The sequence below is a fragment of the Lepidochelys kempii genome, chromosome 10, assembly GCF_965140265.1.
Source record: "Lepidochelys kempii isolate rLepKem1 chromosome 10, rLepKem1.hap2, whole genome shotgun sequence".
Classification (NCBI taxonomy): Eukaryota; Metazoa; Chordata; order Testudines; family Cheloniidae; genus Lepidochelys; species Lepidochelys kempii.
The window spans coordinates 78,598,235-78,613,140 of NC_133265.1; the positions used below are offsets into that span (position 1 = coordinate 78,598,235).

Consider the following 14,906-nt stretch of genomic DNA (forward strand, 5'->3'; position numbering starts at 1 on the left):
TATGGAGGTGATGGGCAGAACACGAATCGGTGTAATTCTTACCCCCTGCCACCATCACATCCAAGGGCAAGAAGATGCAAAGGTTTGCGAGGTGATTTTGAGTTCTATTATGGCAGTGCAACTCCCATGCGCTTATGCTGACGCAAGGCCTATACCGGTGAAACCATGTTGAAATGCTGTCTATGTAGTGCTCACGCTGATGATAATGGTGTAACTTCCACTAGTGAAAGAGCACTATCAGCGTACTCTGCATAGTGTTGACTTATTCATCATGGGACTTGTTTCTTTAAGGAAAACAAACACCACAAACGCTGCACATAAAGGAAACCAGGGGACCATCCATTCAGAGTGAGAGATGGGCAGATGAAAGCAGCTAGCACTTTACTCCCTGAGTGAAATAATAACTCAGAGCAGTAAACTGTTAAACAGAACTTCAGCCCGCTGATAATTTATTGTTCGTTTTCCCCTCCGTGCAGCTACTGTTCACATACATCAAGCATGCAGATCTGTAACAGGCCTCGAATGCTACCAGGTCTTTCAGAAGCAGTTAAGCCGTTTTCTTCTCCCATCAGATTTGATGTGCAACATCTCTCTGCCCCAGCCTCTCCCCATTTCCCAAAGGCTGTTTTCTTACATGCTGCCGAGAGACTAATCTTGCATTCAGGAAAGGAACAGCCCAAGCTCTATGACGTCACTGGCCACAGAGCCATGTCCGAGGATTACAGCAGGCTTGGTGACAGCAGGTCCTGGGCCTCAGCGGGCATAGCTGTATGAGACAACAGGATCATGACTCCTGGTAATGAGATGTGGTGCTTGTCTACAAAGGCTAAAGTCCTGCCTTTCTAAAGTTTCTAAATGGATCTGCTCCTTGGGTATAATCGGGGTCAGATTGGCTTGCTCAACTGACCATTATATGTTGTATGCCTTATTTCACCTGTCAGCTCTACAGACTTGTACAGGTACAGCAGAGGAAGCTGGATTCTATTCCTGCTTGTGTATCTTCACAAAATGGTTAATTAAATTCCAGCTGGAGTCGTGTGTCTGACTGATCATCTGCATGCATGATTTTCTCTCTGGAACACCTATTTTCCATGCACAATTTCACATATGCATTTTTTGAAAATCAGCTCCCATTCTGCAGTATAATTCCTTATCTGAAATTTACATGTAAATTAGGTTTCTATATCTCCAAGAAGAAATCCAGATTGCTGGGTTATTTGCCCAGAAGTGGCCATTCAGGAAGAATGAAACCAACAGAAACTAAGAACCTCTGACACTTTGAAACCACCCAGAAGCAAACCACCTATGTTTTCTAAAAGGAAGCTCAGGACAGAAAGTGCCTTCTCCTCCACAAAGTTCTAAGTTGTCATCTACTGTTGGCTGCTTGCTGGGTTATGGGTGCATGATTTGACTTCATATTTTCTTTTCATCACACTAGGGAGGGTGATTGAAACACTGAAGTAGGTTTTGTAGACTAACACTGCTTAAAATTAAAGGAGTGGCCAAACAACATCGGATCAAATGTTAAGGAGAAGGCTACACTACTTATGTTAGGTTGACTGGCCTGGCAGAAATTGAGCCAACTGATGAGCCAGTTGGCCTGGCAGAAAATGAGCCAACTGTTCATAGAGGCTTCTAGATTGTTACTTGTGTGCTAGAAGGGTAGTCTAATAAAGGATGGCCCACAAAACACTACAGACAAGACAAGCTGGACTCTAATGAAGTTATGGAAACATTGTGGGCCACATTTTCAAAGGTAATTCAATCCATCCTCCACTGCATGCGTGGACATCACCCACACGCTTCATTTTTGTGCACTATCACAAAATGAAGGAATTTGCACATGCAAAGCTCATGCATGCTCCATTTGTGCAGGGAAGCAGTTGTGTGTTTCTTATGGTATCGTTTGTTTGCACAGGTGGCAGTGTGCCAAAACTGTCTGGGCACATAACACTCACTTTCTGGAAAACAGTTCATATGCCATTATATTTCCCCTTAAAGTTTTCGGTACTATCAGGAGTGAGAACCTGCTCCCAGTGATTTCAGTAGGGCCAGATTTCACCTCTGTCAAGTAAAACCAAATAAAACCTCACCTTAATGCTCTGAGAATTGTTTGCTTTCTTTTTTTTTTTTTCTCTTTTTTGGAAATGTCAGTACTTCTCAGGATGTAATGTAACACTAGAATGTATTTCCCTGTTGGATAAATAATTGATCACGCCGCGTGTTGCAGTTACTTCCAGAGTAGACCAAGTTTGTAAGGAAATGGGGAATCTTTCACATTTCAGAAAGAATGTATTCTCCCTTCCTTCCTTCTACAACTCATGTTTTCCTCTTCCTCCCTCCTCCGCCTGCCCAACGGTTGGCACTAATTAAAAGGCAAAGAGACAGGTTTATTTGCTATCACATGGACCAATCTGGCAGAAACTAACAACAAGCAGGAACGATGAATGTACTGTTTGTGGACAGAAGAAAGCTTTTCAATACTGTTATCACAAAAGTTCTGTTACACTCAGCTGGTTCAGAACAACAGATAGAAGGCGAAAGAGTGAAAGACCACGTTTACTGTTACTAACCTGACACAGTGAGTCTGGCCTCCCGGCTGAATTTCACATTAGCAATGTTGGTAGCCACACAGTGAAAAATCCCACTGTCTTCGGCTCTGAGTCCGGTAATCTGCAAGACTCCTTTGGGAAGCAGCGTGTACCTAGAGGACACAAAAAGAACAAACGAAAAAACAGTCGCAGAATGCAACATGATTGGGGAGCAGAACTGCACGTCCCAGGTGAGGCTGCACTAACCTAGGCCAGTCTGCACCATGCTGGCATCCACTAGCCCCAGTGTTTAGGGGTATGTAAGGGTGCTGCACAATCCGGTACAACACCAAGCAAGCTCAACCAGACCTAAGGATCGGGGCCTATATTTTAAAAAAACCTTTCAGTGTTAATCTCCGGTCTCATAATGCACGGAATTTATCCTCCGCTTTGAAGAGACATTCTCCCTTCCTACGTGTTTAACAGTAGTAACACTCGTAAGGAAGGTGTATAAAACACTGAATAGGTTGGGGCTGGTCTGATTTTTTTAATCTTGACACCGTCCCGTTAGCAGGAGCTTTCCTCTCATGTTCCACTGGAACGCTCCACGTCAAAAGTGGCATCCCTGGTACCCAGGACAGGTACCATCATCTTGCTATACGAGATATAAAGAGTCACCAGCAAAGCAGAATGTTTGCAGAGAGGGAACTAGCAAGATATGAACGGTTTTGAGAAATCGTCCCCACTGAGCACTGCATCGTTTTCTTGACTTTGTTAACAGTAGTTTTCGTGTTACCAAAATTGGACCATGTCCCAGGGCAGCTGGCCCCTGTAACTGAAGTAAGTCCAGCTTGCCTGTGCCAGAACAGGTGCTCCCAGCTGGGCCAATTAAGGGGGTGGGCTGCCCCTGGGGCTCTAAAGGAAGTTCCAGTGAAGGGCTGGCTGTGAGAAGGAACTGGCTGAGAGTCAGCAGGTGAGAGAGAGGCAGGAAGCTGCAGGAAACAGGACTGCCAGACACCCCCTGGGAGGGGAGGCAACGAAAGCCTGAGATGCAAAACGTAAGTTATGAAACTAGTTTTATTTGTTGGTTTCAGTTTGGGAATAAAACTGCTCCAAAGAGACTTTGGGCATGGCAGAGAGTCATTTGGAAGCTGGGGAGAAGCCCTGCCTCATCACAGACAAAAACGTGATTATTCAGATTTCACTGGTTGAAAGACAAAAGAATACCGCCACCAGACCTCAGCGCTAATTTCCCACTAGCATCATTCCATGTGGTGCAAGATGGCTCAGTTTGGCCTCCTGGAGCTGGACCAGGTTACACAAATGGTGATTTTTGTCCACCCCCTCCCCTGGTCTCATGATCTAGAACGTGTTGGGCTGTCGACCACATTCATTGGCCAAAAACACCAGAACTTCTGCCATGTGTCTGTTACTATGGAAGCTGCCAATAAAACAATCTCTGTCTTGTGGATCCTCATGATATGGGTGTGAATGAACCTCGGACCTTCTCATACCACATGTCAATAGAACAATTAAAAAAAAAACAACTAAAACAACCTAGACTGAAAAGCATTAGTGATCTGACAAACCAATAAAAGCCAGGGAATTCAAAGCTAACGCTAAAATACTTTTCTCTCCTTAACCCAAAGGATGAAACTTGATGTTGCAGAAGTCTCTAAATAACATGCTTCCTTGCATACCGTAATGCTATCTATTATGGCAATGGGCTGAGGTACACACAGAGTTTGTAGATTTTAGGAAGTCTGAATTTTCTGGCCTTTGCGAGTCAGTTCTGTATTACCTTAAATGAGTGTGTTTGTGGGTTTCAAAAATATATATTTATTATAAGTTGTCTGGCATTTTTTTAAACAACTATGTCATTAAATTAGCTGGTAGTAGGTCATTACATTTTGATGAGTTAATGATTATTTCTGTCTGGAAGATTGAGACTATCTTTTCTAGATCAGCATATGGTTAAGTGTTTCTAACCGGCTCTCACTGTGGGTTCCAAGAGCTCGGCTGAATCTCTGAGACAGCATGACAGCAATCAGTTTTGGACGTACTGCAGTTGATTGCAATCTCTCTGGGACTTTCAAATGTCCTTTATTTTGGATGAATTATACCACCAGAAGCCTTCATTTTTGTTAACAATCTGCCTACCACATTAGAAGATTCAATTCCAAAGCTATTATACTGTCTTCAAAGCCTCAAAGTGTAACACTCAGCATACAAATTTATATGCAATTTATACACAAAATTGTACCAACCATGATTAATGTAGAATTTCAACTCAGCTACAAAGGAAGCAACTCTCTTCACCAAATCCCATTGGTGTCAGAGATTACAAATGTCACAATTTATGGACTGAACTAATGTTAAAAACCTTCTGGGCAACTGTCAAGGTTCCTTTCCCACTCTGAACTCTAGGCTACAGATGTGGGGACCTGCATGAAAAAACCCCTAAGCTTATTTTTACCAGCTTAGGTTAAACTTCCCCAAGGTACAAATTATTTTACCTTTTGCCCTTGGACTTTATTGCTGCCACCACCAAGCATCTAACAAATATATAACAGGGAAAGAGCCCGCTTGGAAACGTCTTTCCCCCCAAAATCCCCCCAAGCCCTACACCCCCTTTCCTGGGGAAGGCTTGATAAAAATCCTCACCAGTTTGCATAGGTGAACACAGACCCAAACCCTTGGATCTTAAGAACAATGAAAAAGCAATCAGGTTCTTAAAAGAAGAATTTTAATTGAAGAAAAAGTAAAAGAATCACCTCTGTAAAATCAGGATGGTAAATACCTTACAGGGTAATCAGATTCAAAACACAGAGAATCCCTCTAGACAAAACCTTAAGTTACAAAAAGACACACAAACAGGAATATACATTCCATTCAGCACAACTCATTTTATCAGCCATTTAAACAAAACAGAATCTAACGCATATCTAACTAGATTGCTTATTAGCCCTTTACAGGAGTTCTGACCTGCATTCCTGCTCTGGTCCCAGCAAAAGCAACACACAGACAGAGAGAACCCTTTGTTTTCCTCCCCTCTCCAGCTTTGAAAGTATCTTGTCACCTCACTGGTCATTTTGGTCAGGTGCCAGCGAGGTTATCTTTAGCTTCTTAACCCTTTACAGGTTAAAGGGTTTTTTCCTCTGGCCAGGAGGGATTTAAAGGTGGTTAGCCTTCCCTTTATATTTATGACAGCAACCTTCATCCTAAAAGAAGCGGAATCCGTTCAAAATCAGGATGCCCAGCACAGGTAGAAAGAGCCTAAACTAGCTCCTTTGTAAGCATCTGAATATTCCTCCTTCACCCAAGGAAAAGTAGAGGGCAGGTCAGGCAAATGGGTTTGGTTATCAGAGCCCTGGATTCTGTGGCTGTTCCTTTCGAGCCTCAGCTAAAGTGAGGTGTGATGATCTCACTCAAATCCCTGCCAGATGCGCAGCCAGTGTTAGCGGTCTGGGGATGTGGACGTATCTGGCAGTCTATTCTGACACTGCAGTTCCAACCCTGTGCATCTCTGCAACAGATACAAGAGGAACTTGCTCACAAATCTGCCCATGGCATGGCCTACTCTAGCCAATTCTAACAGTCTCATTTTGATGAGCACAAAAAATGTTAAGGCCCAATTCTGTGACCCTTACTCACATTGAGTAGTACTTACCTTAAACAGTCCCACTGTGTCATGCGTCCTGCTAGCAAGCACTCTTATGGAGCTACTCACATGAGTAAGGACTATTCAAAGTGCGTTAGGTAGAAGAATAAAGCCTAGGGTATGTCTATACTGCCACAAAAACCCTGCGGCTCAAAGTCTCAGAGCCCAGGTCAGCTGACTCAGGATTGGGTTGTGGGGTAAAAATAGCAGTATAGACATTCAGACACCGGCTCAAGCCCCAGGCCCCCCCTCCATCCCGTGTCCAAACGTCTACACTGCAGATTTATAGCCCTGAAGCTCAAACCCTGCGAGCCCAAGTCAGCTGACCCAGCTATGCCCAGGGTCTTTTATTGCAGTGTAGATATAATGCTAGTAGGCTACAAAAGGGTAGATGGAAAATACCAGGAAAATCAGACCGTTGCAATTTTAAACTCTGTGGTCGGTCTCTTGGGTGCTTCTATAAATTCACAGTACAGCTGAAAAGGTCAAGTATTGTTCTGGTTCGCGTGTGTTTTGTTTTAGCTCCAAAGGAACCAAGCCACATTCTGATGCTGAGCTGACGTTTAAAAACAGGGGACTTTCAGAAAAATATTTACAGCTTCCTGGTTTCATCTCTCCCCAGTGTGCAGACATCAAGTCATGATCAAGGTGTGCCGTGATGGATTGGCTCCGGGAAGACTTGCTTTGTGGTGCTTTGGCTGCAGCTGTGACTATCACAGACTGGAGCCAGCACATCAAGCATTTCCTGTTACGTGCTGAAACTCTTCCCAAAGACTAGGGTGGCCTGCCACCTGTCCCTTCATTCCACGCCCACACTCAGAAGATCAAACCAGGCTTAGCGGCGCTTCCTAAACAAAGGGGGAAGGCTGTCAAACAAAGGAAGCAAGGACATGCCATTCAAGTTTTCCGGGGGGGGGGGGCAAGAAGTGGAAAGTGATTTTGTTTTTTTTTAAGGAGGATTGAATGGGAAAGAGCTAAAAAGATCTTCTGTTGGCACCCTTCTTTTGGTCTCGTTGCCAAGGCTGGGGTATTACAATGTAGCTCGCTTCGGAAGGTAAGGCCAGTGATTAGATTGTATTTTAAACCTTCAAAACATAAAAGGATCTTATTGTACAACGCTTTGTCATGCTGGTGAGTGCTACCTTCTGTGAGCTGTCCCTTGTGGAGGGCTCCTAGCTCAGGAGAATCAACCTGCAGTGGGAGCAAAGTGTAGAGATAGATATTGTACATGGCAATCTGATTAAAAAGCCTCTCCAGTCTGAGACAAAAAAAAGGACAGTGACTGCCACACTGGCTCAGGAGGAGGCCCTACAGAAAGTGATTGTGGCTATACTGGGTGGCCAGGACAGTATGTTCCCAGCCCCCGGGATAGCCTTAGGAAGCATTATTTTGGCACATCCCCTAGCCAGAACCATAGGTGCCGCACCTCCTGGCTTGAAGTGGTTTCCATCATACACAGGGCGCACAGTTTAGTTCAGTGGCTCTCAGCACTCCAGCACCCCGGGCCGGGAGGATGGAACTCATGGCATAGATTTAAATGTCTTTCCAAGGCAGAAACACAAAAGAGCCTTCCCTCAGATGAACCCCGCTCTGATGTTCAGTGTGCCCAGATAGTGCATTTGCATCTCCCTCTACCAGCAAGAGAGCCTCTGGCCTGCTATTTCCAACATGTAGGTGTGGGTCAGTAATAAATTACCTCTATGTCTCTTACCTATCATTGTCCGTGTTGATGGGGACTTGATTCTTTTGCCACAAGATTAAGGGCTCTGGTAAACCATGGATCTGGCACTGGAATCTTGCAACACCTCCTTCTTCCACGACTGCGTTCTGAGGGTGAACATGGAAGTCCGACATAGCTGGAGGAGGGAAGAGAAGAAACAAAGACATGAAATGAGATCACAACAGCTCAGCGCTGAGAGAGCGCACTGCCAGCAGAGGTCACAATGACCCAGCCTGGCAGAAATATCCACCACTTCACCTGCCAAGAAACAGCAAACAAAAGTGGCTTGTAGGGTCATATCTGAATCTGGACCCATGCCTTGGTGTGCAGAAAGGATGTTTGCACACCAGGCATTTGCACATGCTAACCCTGCACCTGGGCAAAGAAAGCGGGATGGGAGGCCTGCAATTACACAATTTACGTGCGCTGCAATCATGTGTAGAAGTGACCACCATCACAGCAGGGGCCAGTAGGATGCTCCAACACTGCAGTGTCACTCATTGGCTGTCTTTGTCATCACCTTCAGTAGGCGTTGGATTCGGCTGCAGAGCAGAAAAGGTCTGGTCTCTGCGCTTTTCATTCCAGTGCTGTCAGTGCCCTTCTACCATGTCCACCACAAACGTCCTGTCTGTATGTTTGACTTAACTTCCCCATTAACTTTATTTTCATTTCTCTACTGAAAGAGTGCAAGGAACAGGCTGGCAACCATTTTATGGCAGCCGATTTTTTTGCTTGGCACATACTGCAGGTGGCCTCCTATCATTTCAAGTTTCTGCCTTCCAGCATCAAAAAAGGAAAGGGAACAACCCCAATAAAGTCAGAGCTGTTAGAATGATAGGATCAGAACTGATAGCAACAGAGGTTGGCAAACACCAACAGATGATGCCGGTGCCAATTTTAGTGCATATTTTCTCCATCACCCTAATAGCAGCAGAGGGACCAGTTCAGTATTGTACAGGCAACAACCTATTCAGAAAGGATAACTGGTGACTTAGTGAATACAAAGAGACAACAGGTCAAATTCTAAGCTGCCCAGAGCAAGACACTGGAACTCACTAGTTAAGTACAGAACTAGGAGTGCTATCAATCACACAAGAATTCACACAGCACCCCCTAAACCCCTGATCCAGCATGCACTGGGCTCACTATAAAACCAAGGAGGGAAGTCCTGGCTGGGAATCTGGAGAGGAAGGGTCTAGGGCATTCTATTATGATCTACAGTAGTGTTCCCACCACTGAAACCATTGATGGAGCTGCACTGGTGATCAGCCTCCGGCATGATAGCCACCATGACACAAGTCTGAGCTTTGTCTGTCATTCATTCCAGTCAAAGAAAAACAACAGAAAGGGAACATTGTCCGGAGGGATCCTTTTGGCAAATGTTCAGATCAATCCTTATTTTAGCTCTCCCAAACTGTTAGCATGATGCAGTGGGGTTTTGCAGTAATTTGGGAAAAAAACAGAGTCCCCCTGTGCTAATGTGGCATCACACTCTGGAGGAAGATAGGAAAGGCCAGGAACTGCTTAAAGATGGCCATGCTTATCAAGCAGTCGCACACAATCATGATAGGATTGGGGATATCCTTCAACAGAAGACAAGTTTAAGACAACAGCCCATGGTTTGTTATTTCCTGGTCACGACTCTCATTAGGATATAGGTTGCCCTCCGTTACATTAAGGAGAAAAGCATGGGTATAAACTACTGACTCACACATCTACCTCAGTTCTGCACAACCACATAACATGCACATTCCTCTACTGTTAAACTTAGTTACTACAGGCCCTGAGCCTGGGAGGTGATGAGCATCTGCAACAAGCATCCTCCTCAACCAGTGGGCCTGTAGTGAGTCCCACAAAGTGCTCAGGACTTTGTAGGATTGGGCCCTGCATGCCCACGACACTTGGGGTCACCTGGGCTTCTCATGTCAACCAGCTGTCAGCAAAGGATAACTCTCAAAGCATCAGCGAAGAAGAAGAAAGACCAGCTTTTGCAGTACAATAAGAGTAATAATCATTTGTGGGTAAAGTGTCTGGCATGCCGTTAGCATTACATAAATCATCATCACCAGAATACAATAATTATTACTATTAATTAATTGGAAGGTGCTAACTTTTGACTGCGTAATAAATATAACCTGGGCTAATAAACACCTCAGAGCCTCTATTTAGCTCATGATTCATTTTTAGTACCATATACACAGGAGGATCCCTCAAGTTACCATATAATATAAACTCCAAGAAAATCACGTATCCCCTAGCTCTGTTTTCCCATCCCTAAAAATACCCCTCTCCCGCACAGAAAAGCCCACCTCCTTTTACATGTGTCAAGGGTAATCAATGTGCATCTGCTAAGGAACAAGCTACGTATGTGTCAGGGTCACTCACCTGCTGATTCCAGTTGGGCTTGGGCAGATGGGAGAGGCTATTAGCAATACATTAAATATGTGCTGCTTTAAACCCCTCTGCTCCCCAAATCATCAGTCTCAAGTTCAACATGCTAAATACAGATTTGTTAAGCTGATTGAATAGCGCTTGGTAGAAAGCCCCAGCACAGGGCGGTTGGAGGATTGGGAAGGTTTCCCCTGGACCCTGCTCTTTGGTTCTAAGTATTTCATTAATATCCATTTTGTTTCAAGTGCTTGTGAATTCCCCTTGCCATATGGTCTTGTGTAGATAGCAGTAACACCCAAGCTGCCATGCGCCCTCAGCACACTAGACATATTGCACGACCGGATCAAAGCCCGCCTAGTCAATGGGAAACCCAATGGGAAACATACTAACCTGGAAACTGCACACACAGGCATACAGAAACATCTTCTGTTCTCCCTACAGGGAGCATTTCTAGGGAGTGTCCTGACGCCTTCAATAAAACTGACCAAACCTATTTCTGATTTAACTTTTGAAGGTGAAGAATGATCCCTTATCCCTTTTTCTCAAAAGGGCAACATGCCTGATTGTGGGCCCCTGAGTTACACTGGCAAGCACTGCATGAGCTATCCCACTGACTTCAAATGGGACCACTGATGTCAGTCAGTGCTCACCAACAGAGGGAAGAGTTCCAGAAGGAGACCTGGTCCAACGTCCACTGAAATCACTGGGACACTTTCCATTTCAATGGGTTTGGGCTCAGGGCCAGGATGAGGTACGTTATTGTGTCCATCCAGTGCAAATTACTATTCAATCCTCTATGGATTCTCTGGGTTTGTCCCAACATATTCACCTCATGAAGGGCTTGATCCACGTCAGTGGGAGCTGGAGCATGCCCCATGTTTGCCTTGTAAAGTTAATGCCTTATTTATTTTCATACTGTTAAACTGATTCTTATTTCCATGAATAAAGCTCTCATCGAATATAATGAGATGGAAGGAAATCCTGCACGAGGAGAAAGAATGTGGCATGCCCAATAAACTAATGATGATGTGTTAGTAGTACTTGTATTATCATAGAATCACAGAATCATAGAATATCAGGTTTGGAAGGGACCTCATGAGGTCATCTAGTCCCACCCCCTGCTCAAAGCAGGACCAATCCCCAATTAAATCATCCCAGCCAGGGCTTTGTCAAGCCTGACCTTAAAGACTTCTAAGGAAGGAGATTCCACCACCTCCCTAGGCAACGCATTCCAGTGCTTCACCACCCTCCTAGTGAAAAAGTTTTTCCTAATATCCAACCTAAACCTCCCCCACTGCAAGTTGAGACCATTACTCCTTGTCCTGTCCTCTTCTACCACTGAGAATAGTCTATTATGATAGCCCCTAATCAAGGATTAGGCATCCATTGTTCTATGTGCTGTACAAACATAGTGAAAAGAGAGTTCCCATTCCTAAAAGGGGGTACAGTCTTGGTAAGTCACCACCTGTCAATAGTATAGAGGTGCCCAATAACTGATAACCAAGCACAGTGACTGACTGGATGATCACGCTATAATTGGTATCAGCTGGCTAATCACCAGGGGTCCATGAACTCACTGAACTGCACAAAGTTAAACAAGAAAACAAAAACGCCAGAAACGCAGATGCCCTGCATTATGACTCACTGTAAGGATGCAGAAACTACAGGCTGGAAAAACGATCACGGTGTTCTCTAGCAATAAACAATATTGAAATTTAACAGCCGCTGAAGGGGTTAATTTGAGGAGGGGAGTGTGAATGAAAATAGCCCTCGGTAAAAAACGCATTTCCATTCCTTTATTTCAATCGTATTTCGTACAGGTAAAATTGCAGTGATAACCTCTCCTCTTAAAGACACTGGTATTAATATTTATCATGAATAAAACATGTGAGGTTATAAATAATTCAGTTATGAGGACGGTAAGTAAAATATTACTCTTCTGTGACCCTGTAATGTGGCTTTGAAGCACAGGTTTATGTTAAATGCCTAGGAAACACCACGACCCCTGCCAAGGCAGCTGGTTTTCACAATCTGCATTAAAAATGAATGCACTGACCTACAAAATACTATTTTTTAAAGCAGGTTTGAAACTTTCTTTACAGTTACAAAGACAAAGGCTTTGCTGGAGCTCATATAAACTGCCACAAAGTTAACAGCAAGTGAGCACCTGAATGTGGTTCCCAACCTCGAAATAAATCACATCGGTGTGTAAAGGAGAAAAGGGTGGGAAACTGACGGCTTTATGGGGCACCATTCAAGGGAGATAAATCTGTACCATACCATACTACATACTTCTCACCTGACTGCACAACAAATCCACACTGCTGAGCACTTGCTTCTCTGACTCTCCTGCCTTTCACCAGGAAACACTAGGATTTCTGTTATCAGGGACACTTAATTGTCTAAACATACCTTGGGAACAGTGCTAACCACACCTTCCCGGTTGGCATCGGCCACTTGCCAAGAGCCTGACGGCTGCATCTAATTTGCATGCACATTTACATAATTATTTTTTAAAATAATTGCATGGCACTATAATATTCATTTGCACTCTCAGTCTCCTGGATAGGGAGGCACTATCTAATCCCTCTATCTTGGTCATTTAACTTACTCCATCCAGTTGTCCCCAATGAAACCACCACTGCAGCAGCTGAGTAGTAGTGGGTGAGTGGAAATTGCTGGCTGGTTCTGTTGACCTGCTGTTAGAGGGGATCTGAACTGATCTTTCCCCCCTTAAAACTTTCTGCTGGTTCAGTTCCGTCCGTGGTAGGAACAATGGGAGTAGGCAAGGCGCCAACGTGTTGACCATTGTGTCACCTAACTCTGCTAAATGCAATTACGGACGATGTGATGGTTAAAAATGCCCGCAGCTGCTGGGGCCTTGGCTACAGTGAACATCATTCTGAGCCTGTGTACAGGCAAATGTGGTATCCTCCCCTCCAAGGGAAGTATTTCATAACACAGAGGTGGGCAAACTACAGCCCGCGGGCCACATCTGGCCCATGGGACCATCCTGCCCGGCCCTTGAGCTCCCTGCCAGGCAGGCTAGCCCCTGGCCCCTCCCCCACGGTCCCCTCTCCCTGCAGCCACACCACTGAGCGGGCAGCGCTCCGGGCAGTGGGGCTGCGCGCCCCCACAGGGCAGCGTGGCTGGCTCTGGCTGGGTGGCACGGCTGCCAGACATGCCACTCTGAGCGGCATGGTAAGGGGGCCAGGGCGAGGGGTGCTGGGGGGCAGTCATGGGACAGGGAGCAGGGGGTGGTTGGATGGGGCGGAGGTTGTGGGGGGGCCATCAGAGGATGGGGAACGGGGGGGTTGGAAAGGCGTGGGAGTCCCGGGGGGCCTGTCAGGGGGTGGAGGTGTGGATATGGGTCGGGGAAGTCAGGGGACAGGGAGCAGAGGGGGTTGGATAGGGGCAGGGGATCCCAAGAGGGGGGCAGTTGGGGGACAAGGAGCAGAGGGGGCTGGATGGATAGGGAATTCAGAGGGGGGCAGTCAGGGGGTGGGAAGTTGGAGGGGGGAGGATAGGGGGCGGGGCCAGGCTGTTTGGGGAGGCACAGCCTTCCCTACCCAGCCCTCCCTGCAGTTTTCAACCCTAATGTGGCCCTCGGGCCAAAAAGTTTGCCCACCCCTGTCATAAGACCACCACAGGCGTAGAGAGCCAAGAACAATGCTGGTGGTATTGTTATCTCCAGAACATGACTACGGCGTGAAAAGTCTCAGAGCTGCTCCCCTTCGACTGGGCCCAGTGCTATCTTGAACTGGCACTCCTGCCCTTTGGCAGCGCATCATATTGTCCGTGCAGAGCACAGACAGCCAAGCAGAGGAGTGCTGCACCCATGGGCTGGGGGCTGCATGAGCAGCACTCACAGACTGCAGGCAGTAGCTGGGCTGATCTCGTAAGCTATAAAGTGTTTGGTTGGATGTGGGAACTCCAGAAGAAGCCCCGGACCACAGGTGCCAACTCCATGGGTGCTCCGGGGCTCAAGCACCCACCGAAAAGAATAGGGGGTGCTCAGCACCCGCAGGGCCACATTAATCTTTTGTGGGCCCCATCCCCTGCTCAGCCTCTTCCCCACCTGCCGCTCCATCTCAAGACCCCATTCAGCCTCTTCCCTCCAAGGCCCCACCCCCACCCCGCCCTGTGGCCCCACCCATGCTCCGCCCGAGGCCTCAATCCCACCCAGCCTCTTCCCCCAAGGCCCGCCCCACCACTCGCACAGGGAGGGAGCGGGCAGAGAGGAACACAACCACCAGCAAAACCAAAAGTCAGCACCTGTGCCCCAGAAGCTGCAAGACTCAGGGCGGGTGATACTGTTCCTTCTAATTCAGTATTGAGCCAATGGTAATGCGTGGGGGACCTGCTGCAGGAGACACCCATCTTTTGAATGAGCTAGAAATCCAAGACTCTAGCCATTTTTTGTTATTGTAAAGCCTATGGGATTTTTCATAACAGGAGAAGTATTCTAGTTCCTGGGTCCTGGACACATCCCAGGGTGGATATTTACATTATACCTAACTGTACTTTCAACGGGAGAAATTATCCTTCACTTCTTCCTAAAACTCTCGTGGAGTGTTACTCGAATGCATTGACTGCCACATTC

At 46.2% G+C, this 14,906-nt stretch overlaps 1 protein-coding gene across 1 annotated transcript in view; it reads right to left on the reverse strand.

Annotated features, from left to right (window-relative positions):
- The window catches only part of IGDCC3 (immunoglobulin superfamily DCC subclass member 3), a 258,903-nt gene that overhangs the window by 151,623 nt on the left and 92,374 nt on the right, over nt 1–14,906 (reverse strand). Inside the window, exons 3-4 of the mRNA XM_073304657.1 lie at nt 7,904–8,048; nt 2,574–2,704 (exon numbers count right to left, since the gene is read on the reverse strand). Coding sequence (XP_073160758.1) covers nt 2,574–2,704; nt 7,904–8,048 — 276 coding nt within the window. The remainder of the gene's footprint in view (nt 1–2,573; nt 2,705–7,903; nt 8,049–14,906) is intronic.